Source organism: Cyclopterus lumpus, chromosome 20 (genome assembly GCF_009769545.1).
Source record: "Cyclopterus lumpus isolate fCycLum1 chromosome 20, fCycLum1.pri, whole genome shotgun sequence".
Taxonomy (NCBI): domain Eukaryota; kingdom Metazoa; phylum Chordata; class Actinopteri; order Perciformes; family Cyclopteridae; genus Cyclopterus; species Cyclopterus lumpus.
The window spans coordinates 12,980,673-12,997,726 of NC_046985.1; the positions used below are offsets into that span (position 1 = coordinate 12,980,673).

The 17,054-nt window shown below is 43.5% G+C and overlaps 1 protein-coding gene across 1 annotated transcript; it reads left to right on the forward strand.

Moving 5' to 3' along the window:
* Positions 1 to 9,841: 9,841 nt before the first annotated feature.
* On the forward strand, positions 9,842 to 16,819 carry eef1e1 (eukaryotic translation elongation factor 1 epsilon 1). Its single transcript, XM_034560449.1, has 4 exons — positions 9,842 to 9,972; positions 10,712 to 10,909; positions 13,507 to 13,602; positions 15,114 to 16,819. The coding sequence occupies exons 1-4, from the start codon at positions 9,889 to 9,891 to the stop codon at positions 15,255 to 15,257; spliced, it is 522 nt and encodes a 173-aa protein (XP_034416340.1). The 5' UTR covers positions 9,842 to 9,888; the 3' UTR covers positions 15,258 to 16,819.
* Positions 16,820 to 17,054: the final 235 nt, after the last annotated feature.

Sequence of the window (17,054 nt, forward strand, 5' to 3'; positions counted from 1 at the left end):
GTGACGAGCGTAGTGATTCCACCACAGAATGAATCTCATGCTCAGCCCCTGAGCCCAAACAACAGGCCCTCATTGTGGCCTTCAGGGGCTTGGTCCCAAAACAAGAAGGAGAGCACCTGAGACCGCACTCTGTACCCTGACAGCGTATAACATCAACACACACGCACACACACACACACGCACGCACACACACACACCATGCTAACCAGGGTCAACACTGACACACATGCAGGGAGACTGCGTTTTCACAGTAGGTCACTATATTTGTCAAAGTGGTTGTTTATCATTATTTTTATCAAGGGAGGCTGGCTGGACTGCAGAAAGTAGCCTTCAGAGTTCATCCATCAGCACTTAAATCAAGCACCAGCTTTGCAATGTTGTTTTACTTTACCAGTCATGCCGATGGAAATCAAATTTCAATAAAGCTGTCTAGAATCTGTCGCTTATTTATTGTATTTCACCAAAACCCATCAAAATTGGTTGTTGAAAAAATGCTAGTATTTGATATAAAGAACATTGAATTTCAAACCAGAGTTATTAAACAAAGTACTGGGTGGACTAATGTAAAATAATAGAAACAACATGTAAAGGGATGAGCAAATAAAAAAAACGGTATAGCCCTGCTCTACATTGCTCTTGAAATAAACACTGTTCATTGAGCACCTAACGTTGTTTGGTTTGAAATTAAATCTTCTTACAAAGTGAGGAATAAATTAACGCTCTATTTATAATGTATAAATCATGGTAGGCTACACCTATCTTTGTGTCCATTGATGGCCATTGGTTCAGAGAACAGGGGCTGACGTTGACCCTGATAGTCAAATGAAAGTTGTTAGTGCCGGGTCATTACACTGCTAAACTGGGGTGTCACACAGAGGTCTATAGGGGAGATGACATGGTGGAAGTCTCACTCTACGCCCATATTTATGTATCTATCTGTCTATATCCTTCTATCTACAGGTTATATCTATGCGTCTAGCTACCAAGCTACCTATTTCTAGCTAACTAGCTAGCCAGCTACAGAGTAGCTATAGTTTGTATTACGCTAGCTAGCCAGCTAAATATGTTGTGTTGGTTGTTCAGTCTTACTTGATTTGGAATATCTTTCTCTCTCAATTTGTTGTTTCCTAATTGACAAATTCACATAGGCTATAAGAACTTGAGTCTTTCATTCATTTTAAGTGGTGTTTTGTATTGTAGTGAGGTCCATTGGTGTAACTGTCAGCATCAACATATTTTACCGTTAAATTAGTTTGAACTGACATTTTCAATTCAAGCCAGCCGCGAGATCTTTGGTATCTTAAACTCAGATGCCAAATCAATAAGCCATACTAATTTAAACCTCATTGCAGAGACAACATTTCACTTTTGGACACACATAACAAATAACTTCTCCTGCGTGTGAAAAGCCTCGGAGTGCTATCTGTTCAAAAAACAAGATATCCCTGAAAACAGAGCAGCAACTTTCCAAGAAGAATAGATTCCCCTCGTTCCACTCTCACAGGGTCTCGCCCTGCTTCACTTCCCTTTATTGCGGTTGTTAGTCTCCTAACTTTGGTAGCTGTCCCCGTAAAACCCTCAGCATGCTGATGCTTTAAAAGCATCCTGGAGTAAATCAAGATCAGTCAAGATTAACGGTGGCAAATTATTCATGAACCCAAGATCTCCTGGAATAGCATGGAGGGAGTGGACAGGGTGACATGTCACAAAGCATCCGGGCTAAAGGTAGAAAAGTGCACTCACACAACACACGCACACACACTCAAACACACAGCTCTCCGATACTTACTGCTGCCACCGACACAATGAAGTGTTTTGGTTATTCACCATGTACACACACTTCATCCCTAACAGCCAGAGGGAAGGCAGGAAGGTAGAAACAGGAGTGGGTGACACCAGAGGTCAACAACACAGAATATGGTTATACTTACATTTTTACAAGCATTACATCTGCTCACTGTTAGCCAATCTCTGTTTATGTAATCAATAACACAACGCAGTTTGAAACGATGAGGGATTTCAGCAACATGATTACCGGCTGCCTGACTTGAGCGGATGTGGGAACAGCGGCCCCCAATAATGCAGTCAAGGCAGGGGGAGCTCGGAGGGAGTATCCGTTTAGCAGTGACCAGCCGCGGCCTGCGCTGATTCCCCAGTAATAGGCTTTGGGCTCGGCTCCCACCGGAGAGTTTGGTTGACAATCTGACAAAGTTATCTCAAGATAAATGGGTTACGGGTCGGAGGCGGCAGAAGGGGGTAGAGAGAGAGAGAGAGAGAGAGAGACTTGACTTCTCTGTCAGTGATGTTTTGATGGAGGATGTGTATAGCCGCAGGCTCCTACTAGGTGCCCCCAGGTAGATGGGAAGATTGTCTTTGGTTGTGTCTGCAAACAGAGCACTGCTGAGTGTGCGTGTGTGTGTGTGTTTGTTGTTGTTGTTGTGTGTGTGTCTGTTTCTCTGTCTATTGGGAGATCTGATAGCTTTATTAAGAGGCAGATTTGCAAAGACAGAACACAGCGCATGTGAAGCGCCACCAGCAAGCCAAGAGAAACCTGAGGCAAAGGTCACAACATTTTAGATGGACAATTTTTGGATGGACAATGTTGATAGGCCTAAACAAGCGGACGCTCGGTATCAGCCTGTGTCATAAGCCATTTAAGTAATAAATGGGCCTGTCTCTCACTTACACACACAAACACACAATTGCACAAACCCAAGTGCACACACACACACACACACACACACTAACAACGTACAGGAGAGTACCTATCACCAAGCCAGGCCTCTTTTTACCCTTTAATTCCTCAGATAAACAGACTTTTCTCTGATCCTGTCAGTCCGCGTTATCTGCAACGCTGGTCAGCCGATCCGCAACTGTGGAGCAAATTAGGCCCCTAAATGTCAGAATTGCTACACTTTATTAAGTTAATTAGAGGCCGAGTGTACATGGAGGCCGGCACAGGACGACAAACACAGACAGACAGAATGACAAACACTGAGGAGCGCTGACAGCGACTGCAGAGGATACAACACAATGCACAAGAGCCAAACACACAGAATTATATATAGAAATATAGTATACGTGCATGTATTGACTTTTACTGGGCAGATGAACAGTCACACATATGGATTGTGCGCTACCATTTGTGCAATGAGGCAGACACTCACAGGCACCTACACACATGCAATTGTGTTATGTAATAAGGCTTATTACTTGAATACAGTCCCCAGAAATTAAATACCTTAAGCCTGTCCACCTGCAGGTCTGCCATCGCTGCACATGTGGAAGTGGAATTATAATTGACTGCATATTGCGATAGATTTGGCCAATAGCAATAAACACCACAGTTTCTAAATATTTGCAATATATCGCCAATACATGCACTGTGTGACACCCAAGAAATCCTTAAGATTAAGATTAAAGAATTTACAAGCTGAATCAGAATTCTTCATCATCAACACCATCATGAAACTTTCTGTTTTACTTAGATTTTTACATTTACTCTTACAGCCTAGAATACTATGTGTTACATACATTCAGTACATCAAATGATTGAAAGATCTTTTTCAAGATGACACCACGTATATATATAAAATAATCCCCCATGTTGTTCTTTACATGCATATTTCATTAACTTCTAACCTTATACAAATGTTACATGCAGAAAAGTATATTACACCAAATATGCAAATATTGTACGATATATGGGCTATGCGTGGACAAAAAGATGCTCATTTTGTTTGCCAACAAGTCATTTATAGACAAAGAAATATACAGTATGTTCTCTCTGTGATGTTTGAGATCAATTAGATGCAAGAGAGGTCTGACTCCCATGTGTGAGCCTAGCCCTAACCCTGCATACAAAGTATTGTCAACACCAATCACAGCTATAGAGCATATGAAAAGCCAGTGTATTCATTGTTTTGCAGCTAAACCAATAATATGATGAAACAAATCATATTTACTAGCAAATGATTAGCTCATGCAATTATCATTCTCACAAAGCAGAACATCAGGGTTAAGATAATATGACCTTAAAAGACATATATAGACACTAAAAGGAAAAAGAAAAAGTGTGCATATATAATAACTTTTTCACAAAACCATAAGGCTCGATAGCTCCGATCGTATCCTCATACTCTTCTGCCTGACTGTATTCAAACCCAAGAATGTGAGATTTTTTTCAACTTCTTTCTAAACCTCTCCAATGCCCTTAAATCTGTATTTTCTAAACCTCTCCGCCATTCCGACACTTGAAAGCGAACCGCTAATCAATGCTTTGCCGACTGTACTAATCGATTAGGAGTGAACAGAGAGAGACGGGTCTAATGGCTGGTCCTGACTGAACAGGCCTTCTCATACGAGAGCAATTGTTCATTACAGGGCTATTTCATGGTGTTCGTCACTTTGCAAGCTTCTGTCTTTCATTCAGCAGCGCGTTGGATGGAGGAATGGCCCCGGGACATATTGTCTGCTCAGAGCTTGAATGTTGTCATGCTAGTTCCCAGTGATTTGCCTTGTGCGATTCAAGACTTTGAAAAATGGGGAAATGTGTTTCGCAGACATGGGAGTGCGGGGCTGAATGTGATATCAGTGTTACCCCGTGCAGGATGTTAAGAAAAGTCTGTGGGAGAATGGAGTTATGTTTCAGTTCAATCAGAATCTTCAAGTCATGTTTCAGTACTTATGGTGGCTTTAATGTTTTATTACAATCAGCGTTACATCCAGGTTTTAAAATGCTTTTTAATGTTCGGTACTCAGGCAGAACAATATGCAGCTCAAAGAGTTTACGTGGTTCACATGCAGTGCAGTAGGGCTTTGTTATGGGATACGCATGTTCAACAGTCATGGTACTCCGAGAAAGCCAAAAGCAATAAGTCACGGACAGATCCTTGACTGTTGCTCCGAGTTGAATTATTTACCCTACACTCCAACAATATGTAAAGTATCCAAACCATCTCAATAGAAATCTGCCTGCAACACAGCTCAGTGATTTTCTCCATACTAAACAGAGACCTCTGGGCATGACAGCAGCCGTACATTATTTCTACCGCACACATGCGCGTACATCTACACACCACACATAGCTCCACATATAACCTCTGATGCATTATTTCTCTCGCCATCAGTGGGAGAGTCACAGGTGAGTCCTGGGCGCTTTCATCATAGTCTGGCTGTCCGGCTGGCTGGCTGCAGTCTCATCTGTCCCTGGGTTGAAATTGCCAATAAAGAGGGTCTCATATAGATCACCCCCGATGGGGGCTGGCGACCTGTCATGCAGACCATGATTCCTAGCTCTCAGAGAAGGGAAGAGGGACAAATAACCCTTTGAATCTCCCTATATCTATCTCTTCTGCCCTCCCTCCTCCACTCTCTGTCTTCTTTCTCAGTCACACACACACACACACACACTCACACACACACATGCCCCTTCCACACTTCTTGAGTAGGCCATAAAGTGCCACGCGAAAGGGATATAGTGGACACAGTCATAGGAGAGACAAGTGGCGACCTGAGCTTTCACTTTCCCGCTCCAGAGGTAGTGAATCAAACTAATGGGTTAAAGACATGAAGACGGATGGGAGGGAGGATTAGGACCCGGGCGGAGGTTTCCCAAATGCAATATCATACGCCTATGATTCTTAAACATTTCAAACTTTGCAATCAAAAAGATGGAGTTTCATTTTTAACCTTTTGGAATCTGGAACAAAAGAAAAAAGTCATTAATGTGCCCCGGAGCACTGCACTTTAACAAAGCAGGTCCCTGTAAGGCACTAAACACCCCGACTGGAACCGTTCCTCGTCTGATGAAGGGACCAAACTATTCTAGTTACACGGCCTGGATATAAGGTCATGTGTGGAACATGTTAACACATAGATTCTATTGTGGAATTATAATCTTTTAGGAAAAAAATGATTAAAAGTGATCCATTGTCTGTCCACTGCTGAACATACTGGTTTCCTTCTTTTTCTAGATACAGTGGTTTCGATACTTGTATAAGTTCCATATATGATCCCATCTCTTTTTGTTAGTCACTTTCTTATTTCTAAGTTCAAGTCCCAGTTCAGATGCAACTGGACTGGGGGGAGAGCTGAACTTTGTGAATTTTGAAAGACCCACAGTGCTCCCTGCTGGTGAAGGACAAAACAGCAGTTCCAGCTTTAAGCCAGTGCTTGAGCCTGTGTTTGTGTGCATGCTTCAACCTCTCGTGAGTTGGGTGAGTTCAGTCCTCCAACAACATGGGAGTCTCCCTCATCAACCTCCCGGCCACAGCGGGATCTCTGGCACAACGGCTTCCTCCGAGACTTGTCTGAATCACGGACGAGAGACACCGAGCCAGAGTGAGACACAGAGAGAGAGAGAGAGAGGGAGAGAGAGAGAGAGAGAGAGAGACCTGCATGGCCAGTGGGCAACTTCAATAAAAGACAATCTGACTTTTCAGAAGCTATAATAATCAAGATCCTCCCACCGAGGTTGTTTGTCTGAGGGGGACACGGATGGCTACGGGTAAGGAGGAGGAAATTCAGAGCAGTAATTAATAGTCCTAAGGGACTGCTGCTGGATGAGAGGCAGGGACAGGGTTTGTTGTTACTGTGAGCTGGTACTGTGTCCCCCAGCATGGCCCACAGCCGTGTGGGTTGGCATGTAAGCAGAGGAGGAGGAAACAGAGAAACTGCCTACATTATATGTTCGTTTATCTCGGGGGCCTCTCCTGATCAGCTGGAGACTCAACCACCCTGCACACACACACATACACACACACACACTCATAAGTGCCCTCCAATGCTAATCTCGTGTCACAAATGTTAAGGGAAAGACATGAAATGCCACAAAAATGTCATCATTCAACTCCTGTCACTGGTTCACCCAACCCTTCCATCCCCCTTGTAAACATATTCTAACATACACTCATTTGCATGTGTGCGGTTGTTTGTGTGTGATGGAGTGGGGGACCAGCTTGTTGTTTTTAGCCTTTGGGTGCCTGTTTCTGCATGGAGCAGCAGGGTGGTTCCTATAATCCCATCACTGTTGTCGTCACAAAGGCCCAAAGGTCCCGCCTGGAGGTACGACATTTCTGGCATCCTTTGACTCTCCACCGCTGCAAGAGCCAAAAGCTCTGGAGCTAAAAGACACACTGTGTGGACTACCACTAGTCACAGACTAGACTGGCTGAAAGTCACTGTATTCAGTTTATTTTTATTTTGTATAGTAGGCCTGGCTTGGAAGTGGAGGTTTGTCATGGAGATGAGGTTTACATTTTGTCCTCGGATTAAGTCTCCATATAGGAGCATTAAAACTAGAGCAGAAACAAGTCGTGGATTAGTTGATTGAAAATGTACCCGCGACTTTTTTTGATAATCAAATCCAGTCCAATGTGAGGATTTCTTTCATGTGATAGTAAACTAATAGCTGTGGGTGTTGGTCTGTAAGAGGGACAAAACCCAAGGTGCCACCTTGGGTTTTTAAGGAGGGTATTTATTTTATTATTTTCACAATGTTCTAACATTCTATATTGATCATGAAAATAAACAACTAAATAGATATTTACACCAGAGATTGTGTTGTTCAAGATGGTTGACTTTTTTCTTTGTGTCGGTTTTCAATTGAATCTTTTAGAAAAGCAATTCTGAAAAGAAATAACAAATATTTTAATTTAAAGCCCACTCTGTGTACCAACTATCATCCATTTACCAAAAATCAATGTGCATGGTGGATTCTTGAAAAAGTAAAACATCAAGCTCTTTGGACAAGATCAAATCAAAAATCAAAACCAGACAGGAGCGGAAGGTAGGGGCAGCACGTCGACCCCCATACATCTGTCTGTCTTCATCTCACAACTCGCGGCCTTCTCCCAAACTGTCACCCCGCCTCCTGGCGCCCGTCCCCATGTTCACTCCACGCTGGGGATCCGACCTAGCACCAATATGCAATTTCACCAATCTGTGCTGACAGCGTTCATGTCGACTACTCACAACCGATCCCTCCCCTCTCCTTTTGCGAGCATCTGTGAGGTTAAAATACAGTATTCAATCAGAAAGCTTTCACAGGTCATGAAAGGTAACAGAGGAGACAGGCGGGGCTGTGGCCCTGCATCCCAGCAGACAAATCAGTGTAACGGCATATTGTAAGTTACAGACTGGGCGGAGGGGGATATATCTACCAGGACTGAGGCTGTGTTTATGGCAATGCCTGCCTTGGGAAGCCCCACGGCACTATCCGTGACCCCCATTGTAGATTTCCTTACTAATGTGACCCCAGATTGTGTATCACAATCGCTATGAGAAAACTCCCACAGGCTACAGTTAGTCCTGGGCACTGGGGATTGTTGTCCTCATCCCGCCTGAGTACAGACAGGATGTGGCAGCTTGGAGGCATTTAGTTAAAGGAGACACACTTTAACGCTGCAGGCATTCATTTATGGAAGCCCCACTATGGTGAAAGTGTATGACGTGCTGGAGCCTATAAACAAACAGCAAAAATGTAAGGTTAGATTAAAAATAAATAAAAAATACTGAAATTAGCTTTACCTTGTTTCATGGCATCTAATCATTTGTGATAGTCTGTGTACTCATTCTTATAATTAATCGTGTTTCCAGGGACAGCTTTTTTCTGAACAAATTGGGTTTAAAAATATCATCTGTTCTTTTATATTAAGCCCACATGGCGAAAGGGAAAGATGTGGATTCATGGGTGGAAATGGTTCACATGAAGCGCAACTGATGCTTAACCTTGATACTCAACATTACACTGCTGTGCAGGACTAGATTGTGAGCCAGGTATTCATAGTTATCTTAATAGATTTTAATACAGAGTGAGCTTGATTTTCATAATTGACCTGATTTATTAGATATGCTGTTGTGCAGAGGTATGACAAGAAGTATGACAGCACCATAGGTCCATTGTGTAGTTGAAGCAATGAAACGCAGAATTAAACATTTTTATATTTAAAAATATTAATACTGGCCACATGATGATGACAAATGGGTAAAAGACAGAGGATATATTTATATTTTTAGTGGCCGTCTTGTAATTACAAGCTGAACAGAACAATACCATGATAGGTAATTGAAGGTAATTTCAATACCATGATGTGGTCGTTGTGAAAAAAATGATTACCCTCTAAAGTGGCATATATGGACGAATAAATGTAGAAATGGATATTGTTGTTGGCCCCTAACAACAAGCTTTTTTTACAGAAGACATTTTGACATCACAGGAGGAAAACCACAGGCGTACGCCACAGTGGGCTTCAGTTTAGACTCCCCAGCCTCTGCCTCCCATACCCTGTTTTTTATTTATTTCATTGCGGTTTGAATAACTTCAACAAAGATCCAGAGAAAAAATATTAATCTGAGTATAGTGTTGCTGCATTGGCTGACATCAGCTCGAGCCTTGTCATCCAGGTGAGCTTGTTACGATGGACGGGCAGCATTGCGTAACACTCGTTTTTGATCAGATCATCCCACACTGCTGGGGAGGTTTGGATTTCAGAGTTTAGCCCTGTACTGATAGGGTATGTATGTTATTGAATTAAATAAGTAGTTGCAGTATGTGGTCAAACATTCTCATAAATCACATCAGATCAAATAACGACAGATGACCTCAAGTAAATGTTTTCTTTGTAAAGTATATCAATATATATATATATATATTTATAGGAAAGAGGTGCATTTCCTTAATATTGATACATTTCAGATTAAAATGTCTATTATTTTTATTTTATATTTGATGACGGCTCATTCACTGACGCAACGTACTAGACAAGACCTGCAAGCTTTGTTCAATTGGTTAACTCTCCAGTCAGTCAAACTATAGTGGGCGGGAGTTGAGACTCGTACCCAATCCGGTCACACGCACACTGCATCGCCCCTCCGACAGTCAGAAACATGGCTTTACGGGAGCTATCGTCGCTGGAGAGATATTTAGGATTGAAAAAGCCGAACAAGTACAGTACACAAGGGGACAACAAGGTGACATGACCATGCTTCTTTGCGGACTTCACTTTAGCCGTTAAAACGCTGTATTATTGCATAATAAGCTTGTACACTATTGTAAATAGGACACAGCAGCTAGCTAGATAATGCTAACACGCGAGTCATGTGTGTTGTAAATACGGGCATGCTCGTGACAAATCCCCCGTGTGTTATCAGTTTATTGTCAGTGATCTTTTTTCATCGGTGAGGCTGATGCATCAAATCCAGGCAGCAACATTGTAATGCCACTTGTCTCAGTTCCACACCTCGGCACAATGGAAACAGACCCACGCTGTGCGCATGCCCGTCAATAGAAGTGAAGCGAGGGAGGAGTGTGACGTCACGCTGTACGGAGGACCACTGTGAAATGAATTGAACCGTATTGATGACTGAAAGATGGAGGAGAGAAGACGAGTCCGCTTTACTCCAAACACAGCCTAATTAATATGTATGCGAAAACTTGCAAACAATAATGCTTTGGGATACCCACATTAAGAACTCATCTGGATATTAACCTACATTCTCAACCTCATTTAATTAGTTTATTTTCTCAAGTGAGACGTTGATAATCACATGCATTCTTAAACACTCCCTCAGAGCCAAATATATCTAAAGATATCAAGGGAGCATGTTTGCTGTCTTTGGAGCTGAAGCAAAATGTAAGCAAAATAAAGGAACAGCTGGTGTCTAAATGTCTGCCCCCCCCTCCACCCCCACCTCTCATGTCTCCATGCAGGTACCTGTGCTACAGAATACCAATGGTCCTCCCGTGGTAGGCTTGGTGACTGTCGCGTGTCACCTGGTGAAAGAGGCCAAGCGCCTGGAGCTGCTGGGAGACTCCGCCGAAAGCAGGGCTGTGGTGCAGCAGTGGCTGGAGTACAGAGTCACTAAGCTGGATGGCTGCACAAAGGAAGACAATAAGACCATCTTGAAGGTAGAGAAGCGTATATTGAAAGAAGTCTTCGGAATATTTTCTTCTTCCAAATAGCTGTTGTATCGCATCTGTAGACTCAAATGCATCCGAATGTATTGGTTGATGCCAAGCTCGCATGAATGAAGCTTTTGCTTCCAGCTTGTCAGTGCTAATTCAGTTTATATTATTTTTTGTTTTTTTATGATTGTAAGAAGAAGAAGATGAAAATATTTCATAATTCTCTTTACCTTTGAGAGGCGCCACAGCATCTCAGTTTCTCTCACATTCCCTCTCTCTCTCACACTCTCTCTCTGTCCACCAGCTAGGCCACTGTGCGTCTTGTTAAAGTGCAAGCGACAGGAATACAGACTGATGTATGGCCCTTCAGTGACATGGCCCCCACACGGCAGAGACAAATGCCTTAATGTGCCTGACGCCAGTCAGCGTGAAATGGATCGGCAGCCACTGGTCTGCCGGACGCTAGGCGCCTCTTGGCACTGTCATGTCAGCATCAAAGTGTGCGTTTTGTTTGTCTGTTGGTGTGTCGGCGCACTTCTCAGCGTGACACACTGTTGTGACTGAGGAGTCGTGCTGTGCGGCAGCGTGTTATCTGGAAAGGCCTCTTAAATATTTTAATGGTGCCACTTACAGAAGGACGTCGCCCTGAGCAGCTCAGTTCTGGTGCCTGCCCCGTGGCCCCCTGTCCGAGTCATCTCCCATTAAATTATCCGGAGATGGAAAAAAAACAACTGTCAACTGGAAGACTTCTTAAACTTTCTCACCCCAGGATGCAAATAAGAAACTCATAGTTGTTCAAGTTGAGGCCTGTTTCTGAAGTGAACATCTTGTCACTTATGTTATGTTATGATAAATAATGAAGGCCAGTTTGGCCCCGAACTCAAGGGTAGCTGAATATTGGGGAATGTCTATCACCCCACCATAAACCATTTTTCGGCTAGTGCTGAGTGACTTCCGGCCGCCACAGGAGTTGCTTCATAAAACTTGTGTTTTATGAAGCAAATGCTCGAACGTAAAGGCAATTATGGGCCAGTTCCCACTTGTCTTAAGTCAAAGGAGACCACCAATATCTTGACTGCAATTGTTTTTATCACCACCTATGTGAAAGATAGAAAACATAATTACTTTAATTTGAGATGTTCATCAAGCATTTAATGGTTTTCAACATGTAATTCTGAAGGTTCTTATAGATCAACAGTAATGGATGCCTGAAGGCCCACGGCCACCAGAAAGTTGTGTTGGAACTGTAAATCCAGTGAGGCCACTGCATCTGGATCAAGTCCGTGTGGAAAAGCAGCCACAACAGAAAATGGTGCCTGGACTATCACGACAGCAGTAGCTATAGAAAACTACTCCCGAAAGAAATGGGCCCGAAGACATAAGGAATTGCAATAGTAATGTAAACATATCTTCGCTATTTATTAGCACCAAAAAAAAGGGAACAGCTGCGGTTTTCTGGCCCGTACATGACGTCCCCAAAGGGTGAAAAAAAGCAATTCAAGAGACAAATTATTTCACAGTTTTTTGTATTGGCTTGAATTCAAAGTGTTTTCCCCCAAACTCTGTTGTTGTAGAATCGTACTTTGTCTGAATTCTGTTGCGAACTTCGCTGGCATTGTTTAATCCGAATGCACTAATAGGTGTTTGCACAGTTTAGGTGGGGTCAGGACGAGAGGTACCCAGGTTTGAAGCTCCATGTGTGCTGGGTGGGGGCGGGGCAGGAGAGAGCTGCCTCTCCTCTGATGCTCGACTGGGCTTCAGCTCCATGGCTGTAGGCTAAGAAGAGCAAGGATCCGACAGTGGAAGGGGAGGAAGTCTGCAGTCTTCATGCCTTGCTTGGCATCACCCACTCTTGCCGCACAATAACTCCATTTGCCCCGGAGATGCTCTCTGTGCGTGGCGTGTTCCCTTCGCACAATGTACAAGTGCTAAAGATGGTCCCTTCCCCTGGGACCAGCACTTCCATGCACGACTTTGCACACACAGACACGGACTGAGAAACGCACACATCGCGATGCCCAAGTTTAGGACCGGCTTCATTAGATCTGCGAGTGAGAGTTGTAGTCATTGGGCGGCGGCGGCGAATCGCCTGTTTTGTACAGCATCTGTGCTAAGTCGCCAGCCATGGGGAGAGACGCTAAACCCCCTCGGGTTACATATTATTCTTACCCACATAGCACAGCGAGTAGAGGCACACGCGCACATCAAAAAGCTACCTCACGCACCCACAGATGTATAGGTTAACAAACCTGCTGTCATACATACGACCCTTTGGGTGTGCAGTGTCCATCAAGAGAGTCACATTTTTTGCGAAGAATACAGATATAACATTAAAGTCTAATTTTACAGAGCTGCACACTACTTTGCTTTTCCCTCTTGGTTTTTTTTTTTCACAAAAGAGTCGACTCGTACAATAAATCCACGACAGCGTTTAGTCATGACCAACAGCAACACCGCCTCTCGTAAAGCTTCTTTAAGCTCTACATTCATATAAATACAATGTTCTTCCCAAGTAGTGTATAATGTATTCATCTGTCATGTGAACCCAAGTGTGTTTTCACATGCATACATTGACCTTATTTGCTTTATTTTTCTCGCAGGACCTCAACCTCTACCTGCAGGACAAGGTCTACATGGCTGGCAACCAGTTCACCTTAGCTGACACTTTCATGTTCTATGGAATCCATCCGCTCATAGTAAGTTACCTTTCTGTCCTCACTTCCGCACCTTTTAGGTGTCACACCATTCAGATTCCTAAGTGCTTATTATTACCACAACCATAATGTGTCGCTGAACCGTCGACTGAGTTTCAAGTGATGCAAGTTTGTGAAAAGAGATTCGGATGAGGGTCGGTGTTGATGCATGGCTTGTGACTTTAGAAAGAAAGAAAAAAAGATCAATTTCAACCCAATTACCAATAGTGAATGAATTGTGTCTCATTTAGGTGCCCTACTAGCACACATTTGAAGCTTTGTGTAACTAATAATGACTGACACACAAAGATAAAGACGGTAAACTTGGAATGGAAGTTTTCCAAAGTTGTGTTTTGATTGCACATTCACGGCTGCATGTGACTGGTTTGTTATCTCTGTACCATTTTCACCACTATTTTCCAAGGATTCCATCCATCCATCCTTTTCCCTCCCCATCAGCCTGCACTTCAATCACACCACAAGTTTAATAAGTAATTTGTCACAGTGCACAACACACAATTAGACCAGTCATATGGCCGAAGGGCATTAAGAACAAGTTGGCAATGAACACACGGGTTATAAACACATTCTCACTTCTCTTCAGAGAACTAAAGCGATGTGGCACAAAGTGATGTCTTTAGCCTCAGACCAGGGACAAGTAAGTTTGAAATGGGGAAGACGGAACGAGATGGAGGGAGGGAGAGATCACATGTTGAGAGATGTCAGTGGTTGTGGCGGAGATGGAAGGTTGGCCCCCGCCACCAGGCAGAAGAGCGTCACTTTAGTTCGCAATCAGTGTGGTTTTTAACCTCGGGGACAAGGGTCAGCTAGCCCAACCCTAAACCACAGCTTGTCCTGATGTTCAATTCATGGAGAACAACATGACGCAAACATTAAACCTGACTGATGGTAGAATGGTTTGAGGCTGGATGGTTGTCTGTGTGGCGAATTTCCACATTCCAGCTAATGAGATAATGAAAAGGCACACGTCAAATACGATTTTAATCCAAGGACATGCTGATGTGTTCCGTTACTGGGATTTATTAGGTTGTAGTTTGCCACCTGCATTGATAGATTTTAGGGAAATGTGTTTTGACGCGAACTTGCTTGTGACCCTGTAAAATGAAACATTGTTAACTCGTGACCGACAGGTTATGGTTTGTCGTGTGGTCACGAGTTGTGATCGGTTTGCCTTGAGAAGGTATTCAGTATTTGCCAGGAACTAAGATACAATTTCAGAGTAGTCGGAAACAAAATAAAAGTAATTTCATTTAACAGCAAGAGAACATTTTCTTTATTACACCATTAAATTAACAAAGTGTCCACTGGTCCAAATCACACGGTGTGCGACTAATCTGGCGACGCTGACTGAATGGGACATTGTTTAGTTCCTTAAGATATTAAAGCATGAGGCCCTCCGTCTTTCACTGCTGTATGAATGGATTTGCTGCTGTCAATGTGGTGGCGGATGTTTCTCTTCCTATAATCAGATGAACCTCTCCTCTCTCACTCAGGCGGACCTGGCCATCCAGGAGAAGGAGCAGTATGGGAATGTGACCCGATGGTTCGACCACATTCAGCACTACCCGGGCATCCGGCACCCCCTTCCTCCCGTAGTTGTGCTCAGGAACAAAATTTACACCAGCAAACACCACTGAGACCTGATCCCCGCCCCCAAACCAGCCTAGCCTGACTCGTCACAATCTCATCTGTCCTTTGGACTGGACCTGGGCTAAATGTGTGTCACATCGTCATCCCGTTTCCATATAGTTTTTCATGTCATGAATCCTGCCTTTTACGTGTTGACCCGGTGTCTTAACTCTGCCTGCTGTTTGGATCTCCTACAATATGTTTTTAACCAGGAAAATCAGTAACGAGCAAAAAGAAAACCTAACAGTTTTAGGTGCAATGAAGCTCCATTAAAGGATTGCTAACTAATAAAATCAAGTTATGTTCATGTTCTTTAAAACAAAACAAAAATGTCATTGTCCAGTCCCATTGGCTGTTGACTTTAACTCATTCAACACTGTTCATAAGAGGTGTGGCGTCTTAACCCGTGTTCAGTTTTGTCGGAGAAAAAATGTGAAGTTGCTCTTTTATGCTTTTTGTTGATAATCTTGACTTTTCTGTTGACTTGGAAGTCAGAATGTTTGTTCGGTTGCTTTCAAAGGGAAGGCTGTCCGGGTTGCAGGAAACTGCTGCTTGTTTCTATTTATACATGTGGTTGAATGCTGATTTATTTTGTCTAATTTGAGCGATGATATATAACGAGTATAAAAAGAAGCCTTCAGAGATGCTACTTAACTGGCACATATTACATTATGTCTTTAGCGCCAGCGGCTTCCTTTAGGTCGTTTGAATGCATTTTCAGCAAGTACACGTGGTCGCCGGCTCAACATCATGACCCCGTAATGACCACAGTCATTCTGCCCTGATGATTCAGGCAGTCTCTCAGCTCGCATCCCTATCATGAGCGTTTGTTTGTTTGTTTTCTTAGAATTTTATGTTTTTCTACATGCAACTCCCAGACATTTCACTGGACACTCGTGTGTGTGTGTGTTTGTGTGTGTTCCTGATTGCATCCACTTCCTCACCACCAGTCGTGTGGGCAGTTGAGCGTCAGCCCCAGAGTCAGAGATCAGAGTGAGGCTCCAATCAGTCCCACTACCACCACTGTTGATGCTGCAGGCCAGAGAGAGGGCAGCGGGCTCACCAGCTGCCACACAGATCCAGCCAGCCAAGGCCAGAACACAGGCCCCTGGGCGACAGTCAGCCACTGTGTGTCATTTCAACCCTCGCGCTCCCACGGGGCTGCTTGAGAGAGAAGGACGAAGGGAGGCAGTGAGGGGGGAGTGAGGAGGGGGGGCACAGAGAGAGAAAAAAGAGCACCCAGAGGCCGAGGGATCTTTTTGTGACGTGAACAATGATCCGTGCCTCCGAATGCCTTACTGCTGCTGGCTGGGTGTTTGCTATTAGCACCATTAACAGGCAGATCCTGTAAATGAATTAACATTATGAAGCTGATGATGATAAGGAAATTAAATCATATTAAACAAATATTTAAAACACTTGTGCACTCAAACCTTTGATCTAGTCTACAGCTCAAAATAATGGGTGCTTTTGTGTTTGCGTCAAAGTTTCTGTTGTAGCTTTGTTTTTATCTCGTGTCAGCATGATGTCCACCCTCTGCCAATAAATCAAAAAGATGTGCAGCTCATGACCCCTGACCTCTGTGCAGATTTATCAGTGTGTATCTTTCAAATTGTCCAAGAATGTGTTTTTCCATCAACCAGCCAGAAGGGAAGAGTTCAGTGCGGTTCGGTTCAGGCTGTTTGCTGTGTGTTAGCATGTGAAGATGGGACAGATAAAAACAGCTCCCAGTCATCTGAGCAAGCCTTGTGACTAGTCGGGCCCTTTATGTTGTGGTCCTCCATTAAAGAAGCCATTGTCTGCTC